The sequence below is a fragment of the Bacillus rossius genome, chromosome 11 (assembly GCF_032445375.1).
Source record: "Bacillus rossius redtenbacheri isolate Brsri chromosome 11, Brsri_v3, whole genome shotgun sequence".
Lineage (NCBI taxonomy): Eukaryota > Metazoa > Arthropoda > Insecta > Phasmatodea > Bacillidae > Bacillus > Bacillus rossius.
In genome coordinates this window covers 40528547-40553061 of record NC_086338.1, presented here as the reverse complement: position 1 = coordinate 40553061, position 24515 = coordinate 40528547, and the positions used below count along the sequence as shown (strand labels likewise).

Below are 24515 nucleotides of genomic sequence, written 5' to 3'. Positions count from 1 at the left end.
AATGCTATACACCACCATAAACTTGAAAATTTTTCAAGCAAGAGTACACCATGCATTGACCAAACTTATACTCTGCACGATGAATTACTTGTGAAACAAACAAAGGATTTTGTATTTCCTTGTACTCTGAAACACTAATACAGCAAGCCACAGAAAAAATATTCAACCTGAACATCCTTTTTGTAAAAAAATTATATCTTATTATTAGTGTGAACATAAATTACTGGTGGTTACATTTAATTTCAGAAAAATATAAGTTTATACTTTATTTTTTAGTTTAAAAATATATTTTCTACTCACATAACATAAAATTAAAACTTCAGTACAAAATTACAGGCAATGATTTTTAGCTCTAATGTGCTCCCACACAAAGCTCCATGTGCAACCTACAAAAGTTTCACAAAAGTTTCACGAATTGCACTGCAAGCCCACAACATCCCACCCTTTCAAAACATTTACAGGCTATGTACGCATAAAGCTCAGTAACTTGAAATTTGTTAATATGTTACACTCAATGAAATTCCTTTGATTAATGTACAGTAAATCAAAATCATCTGAAGAGGGTAAGAGTCTACGTTAGCTGTAGAAATCAGCAACAGCAGGGACAAAGCAAGGTTTTTATTTCAGGTGAAAAAAGTAGAGGACTAGAGGAGAAGTATATTTTTGTTGTAACCTCAATTTTCTGTACACAGTATTTAAACTAAGACTTAAAAGGTAACTGAGATAGTGACAAACCACGCTTTTAATTGGGTGGAGAAGGAAGGGGGAAGGGGTGAGAAGGGATGGGGGGGGGGGGGACTGATGATGGGATAGTTTTGGGTGAATACAGAATACCGCCCAGTTAAATGGGGGACAGTTTGAAAGTTTGGAGAGTAATAGCCCCTTTTAACACTATCTTAACACATTTAAGACATCTTGAAAAGTCATTATCAAAACTTTGGTTTTATCTGATTTTTTTACAGCACTAATTAATATATATATATATATATATATATATATATATATATATATATATATATATATATATATATATATATATATATATATATATAGTATATATAAAAATTACATACAGCATAGTAGCACTTAAAATGTAAAATAATACATTTTTAGATTTAAAAAATTTGAACAGACTAAAAGGTTTAGATGCAGCCTGGAGTAGATAACAGTTATCTTTCCTCTCCAGTTTTTTTAAAAGGTTTCTCATAGGACCATTACTGACTTAGTACCTTTATTACCTTTGATACAGTGGTAGCTCATTATTCTTCCTTTGTCTATTCCCCTAAGCGTAAGTATTTGCACGCAATAAAATAGGAAATATTTATCTAAATGTCACAATTTTTTGAACAAATAACCAAGTTTGGTCGCCCATGAAATAAACTACTGCCCCAATGTCCCCGCTATAAATATAGAACTTAAAGAAACAAGGCACAGGCGAGAAACCCATTTCTCGCATTCTCCTACATTCTTTTATTCTTGGTGAGACGGCGAACGATCGCACTCACCCTGCTTGTGCTTTTAAAGCTTCAGCATCATCTCTGGTTCGTTAGTTACGAGAACACAATTAGTTCCAACTAAAGCACTCATGTTCATGGTAAATTACGTTACGTTACTATCAAAACGACGTTAACTAGTTGAATATTTTCTTCTCCAGCGCTCAAAGGATTCAATGATTGCTTTCCTGAAAAATATAGGATAACATATATAAATACACACACACACACACATATATAAGACAGAATTTGTAAACCCAACATTAAATACATTGCAAAGACTTAAATTATGTATTTTCTATTGGTCCAATTATCAACCAATTATCAACTTGAGAAACATGTAGGTAATTTAAATGTACCTAATGCTGATAAAATACATTTAGAGAGATTTACACGGTGTGACATCTGTAATGAAATGAGATGTTTGGCATATTTTTCAAACATGTTTACTGATCCAGGTCAATAAGGTTACAAGTTTTTCACTAAATGGGATAAAGTTTTTTTAAACATATTTAAAAGTAACTATTATAAAGTCAACATTTTATTTTAACAAGATGTAAGAAACACAGTGACGTCGACCAGGGCTACGCCCTCCCTAAGCCCGATGTGCCTCACGCCACTGCCGACCCCCTCTCCTCCCACCGACACCCTCTGTTTCAAGCCTCCCGCCAACAAGTGAATGAGTGCGTGTGTTCGGTCGCCCTGCGCGAACCCTTTCGGTGCCCACCCTGTAGTGGAGACTGCATGTTTTTTAAATAATGTAATTCTTAAATATCTGTAATATGTAATCCTTAAATCTTAATTACCTTACAATTTTTTAAATGTTTTAATAGTTATGTTTAATTGTATTTAATATTAATGTACTAACGGTAAGTTCAGCACTTCCTGCGGCCATGACACCCGGGGCCCGGGGCAGTCTCTTCCATTCGCCGTGCGGGGTAGGACACACCTCAGCACCTCGTCGACTTCAACTTTTGCTTGTAACCGATCCGTTAACATCCGCCATCGTAACTATTTTTTAAACCTTTTTAAATCAACCTTCGAGGCCTACCCCGGCGGCAGACTGTTTAACTTAATTAATTAAAGCTCCCCGAAGCATTTTTAGATTAATCGGCGGACTTATACTTTCGGAGCCGGGCCACGCTGTGTCCTGGTCAGCAAGAAACCTGGACTATGTGCTGTATTCTAGTTAAAACTACAGTGAACTCTCGATATCTCGGACTTCGATATCCCGGACATCGGATAACTCGGACATCTGCAAAAGTGGGGTGCGCGTCATTTGCTGGCGTGAGGTGTGAGAGACTTGACAACAGTGCGTGATGGGCGGATTGGGAGACGTGGCAACGGTGCCCGGCGCGCCGAGGTGTCTGTTGTTATTAGTCACCAGCCCGTCACGCCGGCGGTAAAACGGCAGTAATTGATGAACTTGGTGAACTAATGGGTAGTTGGAAAAAATAAATCGACACGTAGCAGTATCTTTTATGTTTATGTTCAGTTAATTCTTTACACATTATAATGGCGCCTAAATGAAAATATGTATCTTTAAGTATCGCGCAAAAGTTAAAATTGATTGAAAGGCTAGAGTCGTGCGCGTCTGTTGATAGTTTGTGCGTAGAATTTGGGATTGCTAAACAAACTTTCAGTTATAAATTTACATTACATACGCTCATAAAAACCTTTATCGGTACGTATTTTTTATCGGTAAATATTTTGTATCATTATCTCTCACGTTTACCGTCCACCCCCTCCATTCCGTAAGAGACGTTGAGAAACAGACAGCTGACCTCGTCTCTCTCCGTCTCTCTCTCATCTCCCCTAGACCATTCCATAAACACGAGTCTCCGCAGCAAGCAAACAATAGATTCATTATTCAGCATATAGCACAGGCTTATCTTATCACCACGTCCCTTACGTTTTTTTGTATTTAAGATGCGCAATGTAATACAGCCAACCGTAGCCCTGATATAACTTGCTGTGTTGTCACTTCCCGCGTGCCAGTCTGTCTCGTTAGTTAAAACATATGGCTGTCTTCACCCCCTTTATTTCCCTTCGGTATCTCGGACAAACGGTAACTCGGACCACCTCTCACCCCTTTTAGTCCGAGATATCGAGAGTTCACTGTATTTTGATGTTCGATAATCCAGCAAAATCGCTCATCGAAGACGGACACAGTTTCATCAACTCATGACATGAGCTGGTTTCAAGAGAAACCAGATGTTAAACAAAACACTACTATGGGGGATCATACTCGTAAAGCTAAACTCGAGGTGAAATGGATTCTTTTCAGGTTCCTGATCGCTGAACTTTCCCACCACCACATTTTAAATAAACTGATCAATTTTATCAGGTTGTCCACACAAATCTTTACAAAAATTTTCTTCGCTTTTACATGACTTTAAACGACAAAAATTACAAATGACTTTCTAAAAAAGTTAATTTATTTATTTTGTAATTTTTTGAAAGAAATAAAAGACAATCCAGCTTCTACCATCCCTACAGCTGCACTAGTTCCAAACAGAACCTCACAGACACCATTTTACAGTGCACTAAAAAAAAAACCATCTGGAAAAAAAATACGTGTTCAAACTTCAAAGTCTGGGTGCGAGGCATACTGCAGCATGACATTTTCCCCCTCAAAATAGGTACTATCACTGAGGAATTTCCATGAATTTCTCGAGTTTTTTCCCCCCTATTTCTCTTTGACCAATTTCAACATCCCTGACTTCCAGAAAGAGGAGCAACCTGTCAAAGGAATTATTTGTGTGGAACTACAGCCCGATGCCTCGCATGTAACCCCCCCGCCCCCCCTTCACACACACACACACACACACACTCTCTCTCTCTCTCTCACACACACACACACAACAACAACAACAACAACAACAACAACAACTCGTTGAAGGAATTGCAGCCGGCACCTGAAGGCATGCTGGTACAGGAGGTAGGCGGTGACGTGGCCCGCGTCCACGTATCGCACCTCCGCCCCGGGCCAGATGTCGGCCAGGTGCGCGGAGCCCTCCCGGGGCACGTACGCGTCCTTGCTGGCGCACACCGCGATGATGAGGGATGTGTCCGCCGGAACGTCGAAGTTGCGCAGGTGCGTGCACTCGTCCATGATGCCGCGCATGAACTGCAGGGCCTCGTTCTCGCGCCACTTCGCCAGCACCGCGCCGCTGCAGTCTGCGGGGGGTGGGAGGGCATCCGTCAGGTCACCTCGCGCGGGGGGCAAAAACATGGGCTCGGCACCACACACTCCCGTGTCTCCCGCCTACCTGGACCAAGGGCGGATCCAGAATGAAGGTCAGGGGAGGGCCAAATTAAATTTTCTAATACAATATTCATACTTAGAATTTAAAGATATTTAGTTGGGTTTATTTGTAGTTCAAAAACGTCCTGTTATCTATGGCACTGCAGTAAAATAACACTTATGAAAGTTTTGAGAAACTATGGTAAGGAATTAGGAGAAAACTATATGATATTCCGGGTTCAGGGGAGGGCCATGCCGCTATGGCCCTCCCTCTGGATCAGCCAGAGACCTGGACACACGCACACAGTGTACAGAGCTTCAGAAGAACACGTTGATCAAGATATCCAAGCTGCATCTCTTTACGAACATCATGAGGTCAAAATAGTAGTACTATTTCTACGTTTTGTTTTTTCAAAATTAATTTTTCAGAGTGAGAATGGCTTAAAAACAGGTGTTTTCAGGATAATATTTAGGGTATGAAACTTCCAATAGGTACTTGAAACCAACGAGAAGACTAAGCGCCTGTTGAGAGCCTTGCGCTTAGGGCCGATACTGCACTAGAAGCACCAGCCAACATTGCCCTCATCGTTCTGCCTCACTAACAACGATGCAGATTTTTTTCATGACTTATCCATTTCGGTGTTAAATGGCGCATTAACTTGCATTTCGGTGTTACGTGTTATAAGTTCTATTAACATGCTTTGCAGTATTATTTATGTTTTATTACAATTCACCGTATATTGTCCCTAGCTATAAGATAACACTCAACAAATATATGACAAATTTTGTGGCCAAACATAAAATGTATTAAAGTGATATATAATGATATTGCTTAAATAATAGTAATGATTAGAAAATGAAATAACCACATTTATTCGCCACATTAAAACAATAATTAGCATAAGAGTAGCTTTTTCCCCCCAGAAATCGTAACAAACACAAGCCACTATTAACATGAAACACTGCTGCTTTGGCAATAAGGAACAAGCATACATGCAAAGCTTCAAAATTTACTTGATCTGAAGATATTCCTATTTTATGATCTTCTGAACACTGAAATGAAGTGCATTTATTAGAGATGTACGAACCTGCAAATTTTTAAGTCGAGTCGAGTCGAATTATACAATAATTAGTTCGAGTCGATTCGAGTCGAGTTTGTAGATCATAAATTCAAGTCGAGTCGATTCGAGTCTGAATTTTTATTTGAATCTTTGACACTTAAGTTGAGCTTGAATATTTGCACTTTACTGCTAAGAGTCCTTAGACTGGCCCACGTAATCAAATATATTTAAAACACAAGTATTAATACAAATAATTCATTTAGAATAAATTCTTAACTGATATAATACAATTCAATAATTGAGGTATAGAGCATAGAAAAAAGTATTTTTTGAATTTTTAAATTTTATTTAACAAATATTGCCCAACTATGAAAATTAAAAAAATTTGATATCTCCTAAAGTATTTGGAATTTCTTATATCTGCCGGCTTTAATGAAAAGAGGAATTTTAAGAGCATATAATTAAAGTATTTTCAGAATTTTTAAATTTTATTTAACAAATATCGCCCAACTATGAAAATTAAAAAATTCGATATCTCATAAAGTATTTGGAATTTCTTATATCTGCCGGCTTTAATGAAAAGAGGAATTTAAAGAGCATATAATTAAAGTATTTTAAGTTTTTAACATTTTTTTTCGCAAATACCGCTCAACTACATATTTACCTTATTTTGGACCGAACGAGTTAGCTGCGGCCTGCAGCATTCACGAGTCAATAAAAAAATGAATATAATTTAGGCTTGTTGGCGCGAAGGTTAGGTTACGTTTCACACAATCATTAGAACATTTTTGAAAACTTTCACTTATGGGAAGTGTAAGGCCGTGCTACAATTAACGCAACATTACAATAAACGTTCCCATAACAAATATAATACATTTAAAGATTATTGCTACAACACTAACGCCGTTACGTTGCCGGCCAATCGCAAGCTGGCACTTCCAACCAATCCATGCTTTTGTATTTGTATTAAATAGTTACACTTTATAAAATACTTTCACTTTATAAAATACTTTATACTTCATAATTAATTTTAACTTGCCACTTAATTTGGATAGCAAACAATTATACAAAATGCACTCTCGCCGAACGTAATAGTGTAAACAAACACGGAAAAAAAATTCATGTTCGCCACCCTACACTTCCTAAAATTAGTGGAGCGCAGTTGTTTTTTTTAACTGCCATTTCGTGATTGGTGGCGTATCAGTCGCAAACATGCGCTCTGTAACACAAATATAACGCTACCGTTAATTTATTATTGTAACGTTGCGCCGATTGTAGCACGGATTTACTAAAAAAAAGTAATATTTGGGCCGATATTAAGATTATAAAATTTAATTTGTGTTTTGTTTATTAAAAATGTGTTCGTCTTCTTTGCTATGTGGTCACACCTGTTAAGTTGGCAATATGTGAAACTAAAATATAAATAATATGGCCGATTGTCGTCATTGTTTTTAAGTACGTGTTTCGGTCTTACGTACGTATTTTTAGTGTCGGCTGAAGTCACGTAAGGAGATATTAAGAATTGTAATTCAATCTTATTATATTTTATCATCGAGTTTTATCCAATTTCCTTTCGAGTTTCGCCCCGTCGAGTAAAATAAACTCGAATGCCGAGCCGAGCCGAGCTGATGCTACTCGCTCGACTCGACTCGAATTTTCGAGTCTCGGCCCATCACTAGCATTTATTGACAGTATCTTAATTTATTAATTGCATCCTATATTAGCAAAATTGATCTCTTGACAAACACCTGAGAATAAGTATAAATAAACCAGATTATTCAGTGAGGGAGTATTTCAATAATAACAATAATAACTTTGATATACCCTCAAACACCATACTACTGAAAGTTAAGCAGTACTTTGTTTATGCCTATTTTTGTGATAATATGAATTTAAATATGCCTGAAGGGTATAATTATGTTGAGAATATGTCTGTATACAGAAATAGGCAAAATAAAATCTTTAAACAAAACGCCTTTGATTTTCCAGCAGGACGCTACTGTAAGATTATTTAAAGTTATGCAGTGCTATATGTTACACATACATTCTTAATGGCATTGATAGGGGTTGGTTCTAAAAGACCAAGTGAGGGTGTTGTGATATAGCATGGTAAGGGGCCAAATTCAACCACTAAACCATGGGATATAGCCATATTGGAACACAAGGAAGAGGCACTGAAAAACACAAAAGAATTTACGCATTAATCATATATATTTCTCATTACGTACTTTTTTGTCAAAACAAGAAAGTTCACAACCTTTCAGTGATTTCCCTGACAAATATTACTTCGTTGACCCTTTCCACTGTTCGCATACTAGAAAAAACCCAGCCAATATTGTAAAAAAAATCCAAATATATATTACACAACTAACAGATGAAGTTTCCAGGTATAGTACATTAATTTATGTTAATTTGTAGGGCAATGCATTGTGCATTTTTCCAGTAAATATTTTAAAATTATAAATTGAGCATGGTAATGTTTAAAAAAAGTTTAAACATTGTGATTAATAATTAGTATCTAAAATCTTTCTTTTATAAAAAAAAATTGTTACTTAACTTTATAGATACCATTCCCGAAAAATAATCCACACTGAAATCATTGTCAGCAATTAATTTTAACTAAACAACTGTTAGTGAAAAATTGTCTTAGTAATGTGTGTACAATATATGGCAAAGGCCAGCAGTATGACCAAATATAATAAATTTGTCTGTAAAATATAACTAAGTCACAGTACCGTGACAGGTAAAAAATATTTTTTTTTAGCAATTTTAGTTAGCATACCTATGTTTTTTATTTCGCTCTTCCCAAGGGGCTTCCCGGATGACTTCAGTTCTGGGCCGCCAAGAATATTTTCCTTTGATGTGGTAAAATGTGACAGCAAACTTTCAACATTTTTTTTCCTCACAAAATCAAGTGAAAAAAATCCAGTTTGCTTACTAACGCTGCCACCATTGTGCATCCTGATATTCCCATCCACTGCGTCATGCCTGTGCAAATCAGGTGGCTGTTCGATTGAAATGTGTTTATCTACTGGACTAGCTGCTGGTTCCCCATCCAAACACGACGAGTTTGATTTGGCACCGTTTCCAGATAGATCACTCGAACATGTGGTGGAGTACTGCTTCGTTACTTTCACATCTGAAGGGTTGAGGTTTTCGCCCTTATCTTCGATCTTGCTGCAATGCGACGTGTAGTACAGATCATCCTTGACCAACACATCTTTCTGCTTTTTTTCCGAATTCAGTTCTTGGATGCGTGACAAACTCTGAGGGTAGTTTTGCGCAAAGTGCTGACCCGCACGAAAAGCATACTGAAAACAGAGGGTTAAACAAATATCACACAGTTAAAACATGCTTGCTTTGGGAACATTTTATGTGTACCACTTCACAAAACATACCACAATTCCCTACATTATTTGCTTGAATTCGAACAAACTGTATGACCGGCCAAAATCATGCACGGCTAAAACGACGGTTGTTCCTTGCACGTACAGAAAACTTCTTGAAAAATAGTCCATCGGAGGTTGCAGGTAGTCGAGAGTAAAGATCTTGCTATGAATGTTAATTCAACCTGAAATTGTTTATTGTTATTTTCAAATAAAATATTTAAAACAAATTTGGGTAATTAATTCTTCTCACGTTGAAATTAAAAGTCCTTTACACGATTCTATGATGTACCAGAAACAAAATTTTGTTGCTTGCTTCTCATACCTAGTCCTGTGCCTTACGAAATAATGTCCCAAGCTACTCATTGCCTGCTAGGTACCGAAAAACGAAACTACGATCCGGTGGAGCCACTAGCCACCCTGAGCCTACATCGCAGTTCTGGGGCTTAATTTGTAATTAAATATATCAAACTTGAAGAAAGAAAAAGGTTAAAACAACGTGGCATGGCCCTAACCCCAGACATGAAATTGTCCACCTCTATAGACACATAATAATTTTTGGTGAACCACCGAATGACGCGACCTATCGCCACAGCATTCAAGCAATGACTTACAAGGCTACACAACTGCCTACAGCCATGCAGGGAAGTAGCAGCTGCGACCTCACCATCCAACCACAAAGGTTACATCAGTACACAAATTAAATTAACCTTGCATCAAGATGATTATGTAAAAAAACAAACATAAAACTTCAAAGTTCACTTCAGACTGACTGGCACGAAACCCTGATAAATTTACCCCCTCGAGTGGTAGCTAACATCTGCCGATTTTACCATCATATGAAAACCTGCAAAAAATGCCAAAACATCTTGGGAACTGAAAACATGTCTAGAACATCAATGCTACAGAGTCGCGCAATTGTCTTTCGTCCTTTCTGTCACCAAAACAATACACATTGTTCTTAAAACACATTGAAAGCTTCTAAATTAACACAAATGTAATATATAGGCATAAAAACAATACTGCAAGTAAATTAAGTACTTCAAATGCATTCAAACAAATACTCACTAGCAAACAAAGTAAAAACCAGTAAAATTTACATAGTTATACGGATTTGCTGAATAAAAATAAATATTAAGTAGATTAGTAGATTTATATACGACCTAACATGACTGAAAGGGGTGGAACAAACAGGGGTTGAAAGACAAAAAATTCATAACACCCTTAGTAGGCATACTATCAAAATTCGTTCAAACTGTTTGTAAATGTTATAATTTTTATCTAAAACTTTTGTCTGAAACAATTTTTGATACTAATAATTATTATTGCAAGGGGTTAAAAAAAAACTGGTACTGGAATTAGAAAAAAAAAAACTTTCCTACCATGTAAACTATTGAATCCACTCTTATTTTTGTTTAACTTTCTAAATATTATCGGGTCTGACCTTGGTGTTTTATGAAAACTGGTAAATTGAAAACTTTAATTATTATTTTGTATAAACCAATATCACCAGTTAGCTGATACTTAGAGTCAAAATTTAATTCTTAAAGAACAAATAAATCTCAAATTCATGCAAAGAAAACTAATTGTGTTGAGTACCATAACTCTACACAAATTAAAAAAAAATGTACTCCTAAACTGAATTTGAAAGACTAATAGTGTGTACTTATTTTCTATGACGTTAATATTTTGTGTACATACAGAAGTACATACAAAGGTATCATTATTTTATATTAACGAGTAAGAACAAGGATTGTCAACACTGCCGCAGACCAGAGGTTTTAAATATGAAAGCCCTGCCCAAAAAAAAGGGTATTTGGGAAAGCCGAGATAGTAGAGCCCCGGTGCGCTGCAGTGATTCTCACCGCCACAAAGTCAGCCACGACTGCGACAAAAAAGTACAGCGAAGGTGCGAGAGACACCGACAGGTGTGATGCCAAGGTTGTTGGATTCTTTTAAGTATATGTTCGTTTAAGTATATAGACGGTGACGACTTTGGCTAATGTATTTAATGTAATCAAATTCTAACAGTAAAATTCATGTCAAAAAACCTCTATTTAACAGTCGTTGATTCAACCTCGTGACCCCACTAGGAAGAGTGGGCAATATCAACCAGGTTGAGATAGCGACATAACAAACTATGGTTTCATATGGCATGCAAATAAAAGACATACCTGATTTGTCTGCACCATATTTCTGATCTCCTGTTTGTACACTTCATCAGATAAATATTGGTTCTGCAATAACGACCAGTTGATAGAGTCGCTCATCACACCCTGAAAACAAGTGGCAATGTCTCTCACTTCAAGCCACTTGACCTAAGTTTTGCCTGTTTTTTTCTGAGTGGACTATCCGGCAAGATATGACAGATTACAATGCACATTATTATTAAAACACACTTCCACAAACATCAATAACAAAACATCCAGAATTAGGTAACCAAAAAAAATTTTTTCCTGCACAATATTGTACATGTATATAGTACATAACACAAAATAACTAACAATGCTAGTCAGAAAAAAAAAAAAAAACTAATAAATTTGTTTGATCAAACTTTGAAATGATACATTACTGACTGGAGTCAGGCTAGAGACTGTATAAATATGATTGTGTTTCAAATTAATTCACATTTGTTTGTAACCCTTACACTTACACTTACATTCAGTTAATGTTCATAGAAATCAGTTACTGATCATTAACAGCAAGTTAATTTATGATTAAAATACATACCAGATTCAAGAGATTGAGATACTAATATTAAAAATTACCGACTCTGTTTGATAATGAATTTGTTGACAATTTCCCTAAGTTTTAAGAGTTTTTAAGACACCTCTTCAATTCACTGAGCTTTCCCTGTTTTTCAGATTTTCCTTGTATGTGGAAATCATATGTTCGCATGTATTCATGTGTTCAATGAAAAAAATTTTCACTGGTGTACACTGCTGTACCTGATATGTGTGCATACTGAAACTCTGTCTTACAAGTGATATTGCGAGCTCCCCTCAAATGGATGAAGGTTACGCTGCTAGGTGCTTTATGAGTTGCCAAGCAATGTCCTTCTAGAATGTTACAGAGCAAAGGAAACTGTTCCTGCTGGATTCTTCTGAAAACCGGGACTAGCAGGTCATCAGGGATGGTTCTAGAGTAGCAGTGGCTACAAGTATTGAGTGGGAAAATTTTCCCATTTGGACAATTTCCTTGAAAATATAAATACATATTTTTTCTGGTATTTTTTTTTTCCATTATGAATATAGATTTACATAATTTAGAAAAGGTTGATATACATTACACAAAAATTTATTTTCTGCAGATTGGTAGGTACTGTTTATTTTTTTGTTGCTGTAAGTTGTTAGATGGCAGAATGGGTCCTACTCAACTCTCAAATGTTAAGTGAGCCATTTGGTGGCAAAGAAAGACAACATTTATGTTTAGTTGTGTGGTTCTGAGAAATTAAAACACGTTGGGAAAATTTTCTGGTAAACTACCGGAAAATGTCCCCAAAATTATTTTTCTGGAAAACTAACATCTTTAGCGATGGCGAAAATCCAGGGTTGCGACCCACCTTAGGGTCCCAAGGACCATCTTGCGGGTTGTAAACTTGTTGGGTCTTGACTCTGTGACCATAAATTTGAGTTATGTCTGGGTGTCGAGGTTGAAGCAATAATCTCTGCCACATGAGCGAGACACATTAGTAGAGACCCGGAAATTTATCGAGTAGCAAGTCTTACAATACTTGGGTGAGAAGACACCAAAATTCTTGAGTAAAGACTGGAAAAATTCTTGAGTAAAAAATAAATTAATTTAGCTCAAAAGACCAACTGAGGGCCATGTGACTATATTTTTTTTAAATTTGAATTTTGTTACATGCACACCAACAGTCCGGGGACTTTAGTGGTGGGCATGACGTATACAAAATATACACAAATACACATAAAGAAACAAGAAACAAAGGACAAGACATCCATACAAACAGACAGCACAAGGACAAATATAATACTTAAAATAATAATTAGTACAAAGTAGTAAGATAGTAAGCAGCAAGACATAAAATTTAATAGAGTACAATAATGTAAACTTGAAAGTGAAAAAATACTAACTATAATTAGTATGAGGATATAAATTACATTAAATACTTTAAAACATAGCTCTGTTCACAATTAATTTTACTTGGTGTTGTGTCTATTATAGTTTGTAACGAGTCTATAAATAAGATCATTCTTGTTATAAATAGTACATAAACTAGAAAAGAGGCGAGAATAGAATTGGGGGATACTCAAGAATATAGCTACATGTAATTTTATAGTTATAAATATTATGTTCAAAAAGATAGTCCAAATAGGCTCTACGGTCTACTAGAGGAATAAGATTGGGATGCGGAAAACGTCTATGAATTATTAGTTGAGACAATTTGTTTTGTAAATTTTTTAGTTTCTGAATATCAGTCGACCCAATGTCATTCCAGATAGTTGAACAGTATTCTAATTTAGATCGAATTAATGCCAAGTAAAGAGAAAGAATTGAATTGGAATTGGTAGCAGTAAATTAAATAAAAATCAATTTTGTTTAGAGAAGCTAATTTTAATACTTATTTAATAAAAGCAAATAGATATTTATATCCATGAAATAATGAAAGGACCCTTTGTCTTGCAAAATCTACATCCTCCCTCCCCCCTCGAAATATTGGAAATACTATTGATTGCCATCTGGTCGTTTGGCTTGGAAATCTGAGGTTGGGAAAAATTCCGTTGACTGGGGTGGAACAGGGATAGCTGGCGTGAACACAGGTGTAAAGAAGGGCATACAAAGTGATTTATCGCACAAAATACTTTTGCTACAAGAGAAAAATATAATGAATTGTTTGTTACCAGAAATACATGATAAATGGTAATCCTGTTTCTTTGAAAATAAATGAGTCCAGATTTTAGTTGAATATACTTTTTCTCTTCAACAAACCATTCACATGGTTGAGCAATCAAAAATTAAGAAGTTTTTAAGAATCTCTTTACTTCATTGCCTTCATCAATACCAAAAGGTAGAAAACCATTTGTAATATCACAAATTTACCTCAAGAAAATAACAATGTTCAATAGTTAATGCATAAAAATTAATTTAGTTTATTGGTTCACATCTTACAGATAAGCGTCTATTGTCCAGAATTATCTCCGGAACACCTCTAACCCAATCAATGTATCTGAATTTTATACCGCAACTATGATAACTAAAAGTTCAAAGTAAGATAATAAAACACACCTTTTTAGTTTAAAGGTGAGATACAAACTATCAAAAAAAATTCAAAATGTTTTTGTACTTAAAAATCTAATTATGTGGCCCGAAATTTGTCAACTGTACTGGGCATGTACTTTGCTGCCGAGTCAGAAACAAAAGAACATTAAAATACCCGCATTTACCCATTACTTGCTAGTTATTGGTCTTTATTAAGGAGTTTTTAAGGATCCTTATTGAAATTTAAGGAATTTTTTAGGGGCCCTTAATTAATTTAAGACAAATCAAGGACTTTTTTAAGGATGTAAGGAGTCGTGCGAACCCTGATTCAGTATCATGATAATAGATGGCACTGAAGAAAAAACTTTGAAAGAAAAAAAATCATGTTTACCTTCGTGAAAACAGGAGAAGCGGTGGACCACGACAAACACGGCACTAACACTAATGGTTTAGGCCAGCTTGTGGCTGCGAGAGAGGCCATCTGAAAAAGTGAGACCAATTAAAGAGACATAATTAAAAACACATAGTGTATAAACTACCAAACCATGTTCCTATTCATATCATACAAAAAAAAAACTATGACAAAATTAATGTGATAGGGACGTCACGAATTAAGGCCACAAAAGCGATCCAGATGCGAAATGCTATCCATACGCTACTGCTGCAAACACTAATATGTAACAGTATATATAGTATTATATTCGTTAGTCTATTATCATCATGTGCTCTTGAGCTCATAAACTTTAAACAAACTATCGAGATTATGTTTGATTATGGCGTGATTGACTACGATTTGTGGAGGACAAGCCATGCGCTAGACAGCTGCCGACGTCAAGAATCGACGACAACGTGCAGCATTTGCGTGAAGTGCTGAATTCAGACAGTCGGTTAAGTGTGCGCATGGTCACAGATGAAATTAGAATTGATAAGAGAACAGTGCACACCATTATCACTGAAAATTTAACAACGCAAAAGAGCTGCATGAAACTCGCCCTGAAGGTCTTGATGGACGACCAAAGGCACAAGCGAGTGTCAGCTTGTGAATACCTTCTGAAATGCGTTAAAGATGATCCCAGCTTTTTGGAAAAGGTAATCACATGAGACGAAACTTGGATATTTGAATATGACATGGAAACAAAGAGACAAAGTTTTGAATGACACACTTTGACATCACCTCGTCCAAATAAAGCTTGAATGGGAAAATCCAGAGTGAAAGTCATGCTCACCGTTTTCTTAGACACCAAGGGGGTGGTCCACTACAAATTTGTACCTGAGAGGCAGTCTGTGAATGGTGCTTTTTACCTCGAAGTGCTAAGAAGACTGAAGAGAAGGGTCAACCGGGTGAGGCCAGCCATCACTGGAAATTGCATCATGACAATGCACCCAGCCACAAATGATCCAAGGTTACGACTACCTGACGGTAAACGGCAGAGAGACAATTCCCCAACCCCAACTTGGCACAAGCAGACTTTTTCCTATTCCCAAACGTGAAATTCTCCCTCAAAGGACACCACCACGGGACCCTAAGTACCGTCAAAGAAGCTTGCACGCGTACCCTTAAGGACCTTCCGGCATCCGCCTACCAGGGAGCCTTCGAGTAGTGGAAAAGCCGCTCTGAAAAGTGTATCGATGCTCAAGGGATGTACTTTAAAAACTTTTGTGACATTATAGCAATATCTAAAGTAAATATATTTTTCAGAAACTTTTCCTAATACTTTTCATACGAACCCTGTATGTGAATTAAATACAATTCGTATTTATTCTGGAAAATTAAGTTTGTAAAACAAACATTAAAAGATTTGAATTTTTCAAACATTAGTTAATATTTTTAATTTCCTGTATACATTTTTTTTTTTAATTTTGGACCCTTGAGACATATATTAAGATTCTAAGTACACTTTGGGATTTGAATTCGAGATTTGGATTAGAGAAAATTGGGATTTGACCAACCATTATTAAAACAAAACAAAAACAAATGCAAGTGACGCTCGGACGGCGGAACACACACTCACGTGGCCGCCCATCGACATGCCCGTGATCCCCAGCGGGCCCAGGCCGACGCGCTCGCACCAGTGGAACAGCGCGAGGGACTCCAGGATCAGGCAGCCGCCCATCACGAATATGTCGGAGACGTTGTTCAGGTTCGAGCGGCTGGAACAGAGATTGCACCAGCATCCAGGTCTGTACAAACACTAGTTTTTTTGAAGTGATGCGAATATTGTTCTCTGCAAAACTGTATTACACTTACCTTACAAAATACAGGATTTAAGAGTAAAAGAAATAGTTTAACGTTTTTAATGTTTGAACTGATTAACTAATTGTGCCCTATGTATAACATCATTCAGTAAAAATTATAAAATAACCATGCATAATGTTAATATTTAGCATTTATAAATGTAAAGGTGCCCCTTTTGATTTTTTTTAAATAACCAACCTTTTTCCAAAAAAAAACATACACAAAATTATTATTTTTTTTTTCATAAATTAATATTAGGAATTTAATGTTTTACAGATTTGCAACAAATGTGAAGCTTCACATCAGACGTGAAGCTTTAACCAAAGCTTCAAATGTGTGTCGTTGACAGACAGATGGAGGTGAAGGAAGGGCTATTGTAGTTCCAGCTCAGACTTACATCTGATCCTTGGGTTTGCGCAGACCATAGAACGGATTTTCAAGAATTATTCCAGCGATCCCAGCTTCTTTAAGCAAAGGCTTCACCATCATCTGACGTCTCCGCCAGAAGCCCTGGAAATTGTAACCACACAATCTTAAGCCAAGGAGATAGTACATATGTAGCCAAAGTACAATTTAGTGACATACAAGATGTAACACATCTCTGCAATAAAATTTTCCTTATCTTTCCATGACCAAATTCACAAATTTCCCTAAAAAAATTTTTATATTTTATTTATTTTGCAAATTTTGTGGAAGAAATAAAAAAATCCCAACATCCAGCACAGCTGGCCTAGTTCAAACAAAAACTTGCATTCACCATTTTCAGTGTGCATAACTATGCACTAAAAAACCATCTGAAAAAAAAAATTGCTTTCATTCTGGGTGAATGCATACTGGAGTAGCACAAAAATTAATACAAATGAGGAATTTCCATAACTTTTCCAGGACTTCAAGTAAATCTCCTGGCAAATTCCAACTTTCCTGACTTTTTACTGATTTTTCCTGATGGATGGGAGAGAGAATAATTAAGTAGGGCCTAGTGCTTAGGGAACAACTTTAAAGTTTTTCATTTAAAAAAAAAGGAGGGGAAACATTTCTGTATGCTTTTACGTAGTCAACATGGATATTACAAGACTAAATAATTGTTTTTCCCAATTAAGATTACAAACTAGAGGAAAAATGTCAGGGAGAGAGCAAAGGTGACTCAGTGGTGGTGGACGAAATGGAAACACCTTAAAAACACCCTTTCTATTCAATCAAAAAATAATAATAATATTGACGATGCAGGTAATTGCGGAGGTTGTTCACTGAAACATAAACATAGCCTTGCAACTACGCGAGTTGCAAGGCTATTTTTCATCCAATCCACGCACTGCCAATCTCATTAATTGTTCGAAGAGTAATCTTAAAAAAAATGCAAGTAGGAAAGAAATCCAAACAAAAAAGACTGTTTGCGTTAAGACCCAGACATATGATAGGTTAGGGTTGACGGAATTAAGCAATTTTTCACAAAATTGGTTTCAAACATGGCTATAAAAGACAAAGTACAAAAAAAGTAATGGCAAACTTTTGTTTTGAAGTTTTAAATAATTTAATAATGTGAAAATACAGGAGTACAGGCAGTAATGGAGAACAGGGAAGACACAAGAACACGATGATAAGATAACAGGTTGTCCACATAAAACTGTAATAAAGTTTCCCCGAATTTTCCCTGATCATATTTTCATATTCCCCCCCACCTTTTTTTTTTTTTTTTTTTAACAATTTTCTTATATTGCAGCTTCCTGGAAGAAAAAGAAAATCCAGCCTTCCCCATCCCCTATCTGGCCTATAATTATATAACAAAAATGAAAATCAAACAGAACCTCGTATATGACATTTTATAGTGTGAAAGACTAAAACACTAAAGCACTAAAACACCCGTCTGGGCGATGGCATTTCCCCCCTCAAATTACCATCGCTGGGGAAATCCTGCGAATTCTCTCAGTACCTCAAGTACATTCTCTGAATTTTTCCTTGATTTAACAGAAAGTGGACACACTGTGTGGGGAAGTAAAAAAAAAAAATATGTGGGTCGAGAAAGAGATGGCAACAAGGGATGGTGTGAATGGAAAGGCAGCGGAGAGATTAGCTACATCTTACTAGATTGCAAACAGCTGTGGTGAAGATGCACAGCCAGGTTTGGTGGCAAGTTTTGGGCTGCAAAGGCACCCACAACTTGTGAGCTGGCGATAGTCTAAAGGAAAGACAGTAAAACATCTGTGATCCAAAATTCAAAACGAGAATGAATATAAATACTTGTCGTCTACATCACCCAATAAAAACATACCATGCTTACTATCTATGAGATATAATGCAAGAAACTTACACAAAATAGATGGGACACATTCACTTGATTGTTTGGTTGTTAATATGAAGCACTGCTAAAAAAAAAATATTTGTCAGCCTCATTACCTTAAAAAATTGTACGATATTGATAGTTGAACTTTAAAGGCATTCATGGTTAGTTACTTAAATTTGTTTTGGGAAGGAGAATTTACATCTAGTCGAAAATGAGGTCATTAGAGTTCAAGAAAATTAAGGGAAAAATTCATTCATGCCTATTTCACAGAATCGTCTTAGGATATACTTAGGTTTGAACCTGCATCCCAAAGATTTATTAATAGAGACAAGATTTTATGGTTTTATTTTAAGTCCAAATTCGTTTTTAAAACAGAGGACCTCAATTTTATTGTTTTTAATTTTTATAATCCACCAAAATAGGTGTAAAATTTCAATGTTGCATATTTACAGCAAAATAATTTTTAGTAAATTGGATTGAAACAGAAATAGTATTTAGAACAATAAAAATAAATTAGCAAGCATTTATGGTTTAAATTTTGATTCAATAAGAATTGGACAATAAAAAAAAATTAAACTTAATTTTTCTGATCCATTCACTTTGCACAATTCTTTGTTAGGAAATAACAACATTCCTCGAATTCCGAACATTACGAGATTACTTTTGTTTTATGATATGAAATAAGTTTTGGTTAAATGCTTACTAATTCCATGATATAATTTGCATTTCAGTGCTACATGGTGTATCAACTGGCATTCAGGTGTTAGGCAGTGTTTTGGTGTTATTTCGGTTTTATCACATTTTAACACATTATCTTGTCCATATTTATTACTAAATTAATTCGGCATCTGGCTCGGCCAACGTGGCACGTTTTGAAAGACGTAACCAGGAATATTCAGAATTTCACCTCGCTATCTTCACTACGAACTTACCGATCACATCCAAAACTGAATCAACAGTTCAATGTCTTCGGTCCAGCATGTTCTGGAGCACGGACATGCCGGATTATCGTAGGTCAAAGTATAGGGACTAGATTAAAAGGTGAATTGTGATACAACCAAAATAACACCACATATCATGTACACACAACATGTAATAAAGAAATGCAAGTCAATACACCATTTGGCAAATAAATGTAACTAAAAACTTGAAATCAATCAGAAATTTGCAAAACTTAACTCAAAATAACAAGAAAAAGTTTTTATTTTATGGTAAATTAATTGACTGTAATTTATTTAGCATGAATTTGGTACCAAAATGTATAAAATGAATGAAATGGAAAAAAATATTAATATTATGGTGCTTGATCTTTCTTCTCTTATTACTTATTAGTTACACATTTTACATAAAAAACATTGCCACATTTTTTTCAATCCCACAAAAAGTTGATATATTTTTATTTTTCTGAGTAGACATGCTGATTACAAATGATTTTATGTTAAGTGCATTATGTGTCAGTAAAGATGAGACTACGTCAGTGAAATAAGTAAGAAGCAATATTTAGTTTCATATTTGTTGAATTATACACCATTTTTATGAACAAAAACATCAAAATCCGTTCTAAAAACAAAATTGACCTAAAAAACAAAACATAAAATCTTGTCCCTATCAATGCAGTTCTAACGGGAATACCAAAAGTGCAAATGGGATATGTAACCTGCTACAAAAAAAGGAAAGCTGCATTGAAATGAGAACTGACTGTAAGGTTACACTCCGAGCAAACAAATACCGGTGGCGCAGTAATGCCACCTGGCAGTCAGGGTCAACAAGCCGAATCCATTGGAAAAATCTTTAACCTTGCCATCTTGTGATTTAAAATACAGCTTGCAACAAAGCTTCCTCATTAATTTTTTTTTTTTGGTTCCACATGGCATAGGACTTAGTTTTGGATACTTGTTGAAGTGAAAACTTGTTAACTGGTGTGATTATCATGGTAGTTGTAGTCACCAGCGTAAAATAATAAGTACTTCTTCGCGGCGCTTAAAGACTAGAGCCTGTTAGTGAATATGTGATTCGAACAAGGTATAGGTACAAGGTCTGAGAGATAAGATTTATGCCTTGAAATGCCAAAAATTGGGATAAATAGCTCAAAAGTAGAAGTACAGCAAAAACCCACAATGGCAGGGCCTAATCCCCTCTAATGCGAGGTGCCGGGTTGCAGAATGTGCGGAACCACAGAACGCTGGACTGAGGACCTCTCACCGTGCGCAGCTGCGGAGAAGCAAAGGCGGGACTCACGTGGTCGCCCGTTCCGGCCAGGTGGAGGCACACCGGCTTGTAGTGTTCCGAGCGCCACTTCTTGGGCAGCACGACCTGAAAGTACACCGTCTCCGCCTCGGGCGGCAGCAGCCCCGGCAGGTGCTCCACGAACGGCGAGACGAAACGTCCCTCCAGCACCGTGATCTCGGACCCCACTTCCTCCTGCGAGCACATGAGAGCTCCATGTGCTTACGTCAGACACGACTGAAAGAGTAAGACTATGGGCGGTAATGTTGACATCATGGAAGATTATCCCTTCTATCCTGGCATTATAAACAAAGCATTACATAACAGAATGTTTGTGTGACTAAAACTTAATAAATGCAGTTTCCAATGTGTAACAACCAGTTATTTCTTCTCGGAGCTGTATGATAAAGTCTGTTATGAGCCCCACTTACATGCATTTCGGTATGCGCCAAGGGCAGATGAGTAATTCAGTTTTCATATTTTGATTTAAACCTTTCATTTTAAGGCATGAAATATACAGTACAGATGATTGAAAACACTCAAGGGACTTCCATTACACCTTTATCTACTTTTCTCTACAATAAAATGCTATGGTAACTGGTCAAATATCTTAGTTTCCTTATGTACAATGTAAAGGTGTCAGTTCAAAGACTTGCGGTTAGAGGTGATACTGAGCTAAAAGCACAAGCAAGCCTCACACTATCATTCCGCCTCACTAACACAAATTCACCCTTAACTTCGCGGGATCCTTCTATTAAGGCTGCATCGGTAAAGGGTGCATTCTTACTATTTGAATACCACCATTGAAAATCAAAATCAGTATGGCTGGTCTGGGATTTGAACCAGCAATCGTCTCACTCCATGGTTGATTTGTTTTCACAAAATCTTTAACACACATATGTAAGTAAAAATATACTGTTTACTCAATATCACAAACATGTTACTGTGAAATTTACCACATTAGCATTGCACCTACTTTAATTATAGTAACAGGATGATCCTTCTGCACCAATTTGTAACAAGTTTCACGTTTTGACACCACCTTCCGAAACTCAAACAGCCTAGAAAAAATAAAACAATTTATATATTTGAGTATCTGTAATAGGAAAACAATGTACACTGGCAAATTATGTTATTATATACTTAACACTTTTACCTCTTCAGGTTATCTGGTTTCCCCCAACCTTTCCGAAAAAATTTTGTTTGTAAAAGACTTCGATAAACATGATCCAAACGACTACCCGTCATTTTAAGGATTTAAGAACTGCGACATTATTTTATTTCAACATAACCTACAATGATTAGAAGTAATTGGCACTTGTTTATCATCTATTTGTAAATACAACTGTTCAATGTTGCCAACGTTCAGCTTACAAATTCGATATTAAAAAACACTTATAAAATGTTCATATTTGTTATACGTATTACTAAAAATAAGACAAACATACTTTTTAAAATAATCCGTATAAGGTTTATTTTTCGAAAGTAAAATTTTAAAATGTTAAAATCTGAACACTCTTTCAGAAGTATTTTTTTTTTGTTTTATGAAAAAAAACTCAAATCATTTAACGATTTTAACTTGGGTTAATCAAAACTCTTTAACAGCAACTTAAATTTTCCTTTTTTTCACAATCTACAATGTAAATATTTCAATGTCATACTTTTTTCAGCTACAAAAATAAACTATAATTACGGAAAAATTTTATTAAATAAATGAACTTTTAACTGGAAAAGAAACATTTTTATGCTTATCACAATAAAAACTGTTTTTAAAAATTTTCTTTCATGCGTTCATTAGGTCCCTATTCTGTACCTTTCGTTTATAAATACAAAAATTGTTCAGGTAATTATGTTCATAATTCCATTTAATTAATTTTCGTAAACATCACTGCTGACGTTTCATCTTTTATTATTTATTATTATTGAACTTACTGAAATATACACGACACAAAGTTTTCGTCCTTTCTGCCAGCAAAATGTCATTACACTCAGCCCAAATACACATGAAGCAACAGAATATACTATATATCTAACGTATTTGGTTTAGTTAACAAGCAATGCAAATGAATACCTATCATTTCGGACTTTCGACTGAAGTCGTGAAAAAAAAAAAAAATATAAACAGGTTCTCGAGCAATTTAAACTTGTTGCGCCAAACAACATATGAATAACTCTTGTTCACTAGCGCTCATGTGGGGAAAGTAAGAACTACGTGTGTTTTGGTACGGTGTGATGCAAATCAGCTGTATGTATCAGATAAAATGGATGGTCTGCATTGAAGATTGAACTGGAGAGTTGATATAATCGTGAAATAAATTTACATACATAGTCTTTTTCACTATAAATGTTTTGAAATTATATTATGTAATTTTATAAGGTGGTTTTGGAGTTAGTGATTTGTTATGTCATTCTAAATATTTTTAGAGAATCAGGAAATTTGACGCGAGCGTTGTGTATCTCAGACGGGATCAGTCGGTCTTTGTTGCGGCACGTCTCTTTGTTTGAGTAAATTTCGGAGGGTTTAAACGTTCGCAATGCTTATTACATGCAGATGCTTGAATGTTTCTATTAAAACAAAGAATTGTGAGTTCATAAACGTAGACATTGCGGATTTGAGCTTAACAATTCATGAACAGAATGACCGTTTCTTCAAGGAGGTGGAGTCTCAGGTATGTATAAGATGGATGAAATGTTTTTATTATAATTGGTAATTTTAGTTGTTATTTAGCGACGCACAAAGCACATTGTGACTCTTTTGCGTCTTGGTATATTTTTGCCCTTAAGTTAAATGCTTTGTTTCAAGAAAAAGTACTTACAGTCAGAATGAGACGTTAAATTATGTAGCTAATTAAGTTTTTTTTTGTAGTCGGTTATAATCATGACCTAATTATATATTTTAACGGTGGTAACACTCATTAAATTCGGTTCTTAATTGCGAGTGTTGTCAGTGTATTTATATTTCTCAGCAATGGTGTTGTTTTCTTGTAGCCGGTTTGTCAATATGGTGTTTAGCGGGGAAGTCAAGTAACCGCCGTACTTTTACTGGTATTTGTGATATTTTGAATAAAAAAATTTTTAATAAAATTTTTGCATGATTTTAGGAAGGTCTTTCATATTTACTGCAATTGTTCGGTATCCAAGTTTATCCCTTGATTCTGATGGCATGATCCTGTACATTTTCATCCTATGGTACATGATGCTTGCTGTTTTAATTTATTGCGTCGAAAGGTCCTGCACCTATCATAAACTGTTGATATAACAATAAATTAGAATCTTAGGTTGAATATAAAGGAAAATATATTTTTTATTCAACTTATGATTATTATTCATTGTTAATTATAGGCCTATAGCAATTTTTTATG

The 24515-nt window shown here is 35.7% G+C and overlaps 2 protein-coding genes across 3 annotated transcripts in view; one reads left to right on the top strand and one right to left on the bottom strand.

The window, feature by feature from the left end:
- Positions 1–1094: 1094 nt before the first annotated feature.
- LOC134536854 (protein ABHD18) lies at positions 1095–22490 on the bottom strand. Its single transcript, XM_063376878.1, has 10 exons — positions 22310–22490; positions 22130–22214; positions 21166–21348; positions 17044–17156; positions 16423–16561; positions 14802–14891; positions 11362–11463; positions 8584–9112; positions 4412–4673; positions 1095–1681 (listed from the first exon to the last, which is right to left on the bottom strand). The coding sequence occupies exons 1-10, from the start codon at positions 22399–22401 to the stop codon at positions 1627–1629; spliced, it is 1650 nt and encodes a 549-aa protein (XP_063232948.1). The 5' UTR covers positions 22402–22490; the 3' UTR covers positions 1095–1626.
- An 887-nt stretch (positions 22491–23377) lies between these two features.
- Positions 23378–24515, top strand: part of LOC134536852 (proline-rich AKT1 substrate 1) — a 56591-nt gene continuing 55453 nt past the window's right edge. The window contains exon 1 of one of the 2 annotated variants that reach the window (XM_063376874.1): positions 23378–23822. In XM_063376874.1, coding sequence (XP_063232944.1) covers positions 23688–23822 — 135 coding nt within the window. In that variant the 5' untranslated portion in view covers positions 23378–23687. The remainder of the gene's footprint in view (positions 23823–24515) is intronic. The other variant, XM_063376875.1, reaches the window with a different exon arrangement.

Coding starts and splice junctions, on each gene's coding strand:
- LOC134536854 (XM_063376878.1), bottom strand. CDS start 22,401: ATGACGGGTAGTCGTTTGGATCATGTTTATCGAAGTCTTTTACAAACA. Junction 21,349..22,129: donor ATCCTGTTACTATAATTAAA/GTAGGTGCAATG, acceptor ATGTGCTCGCAG/GAGGAAGTGGGGTCCGAGAT. Junction 11,464..14,801: donor CTTCTCCTGTTTTCACGAAG/GTAAACATGATT, acceptor ACTTGTTTTCAG/GGTGTGATGAGCGACTCTAT.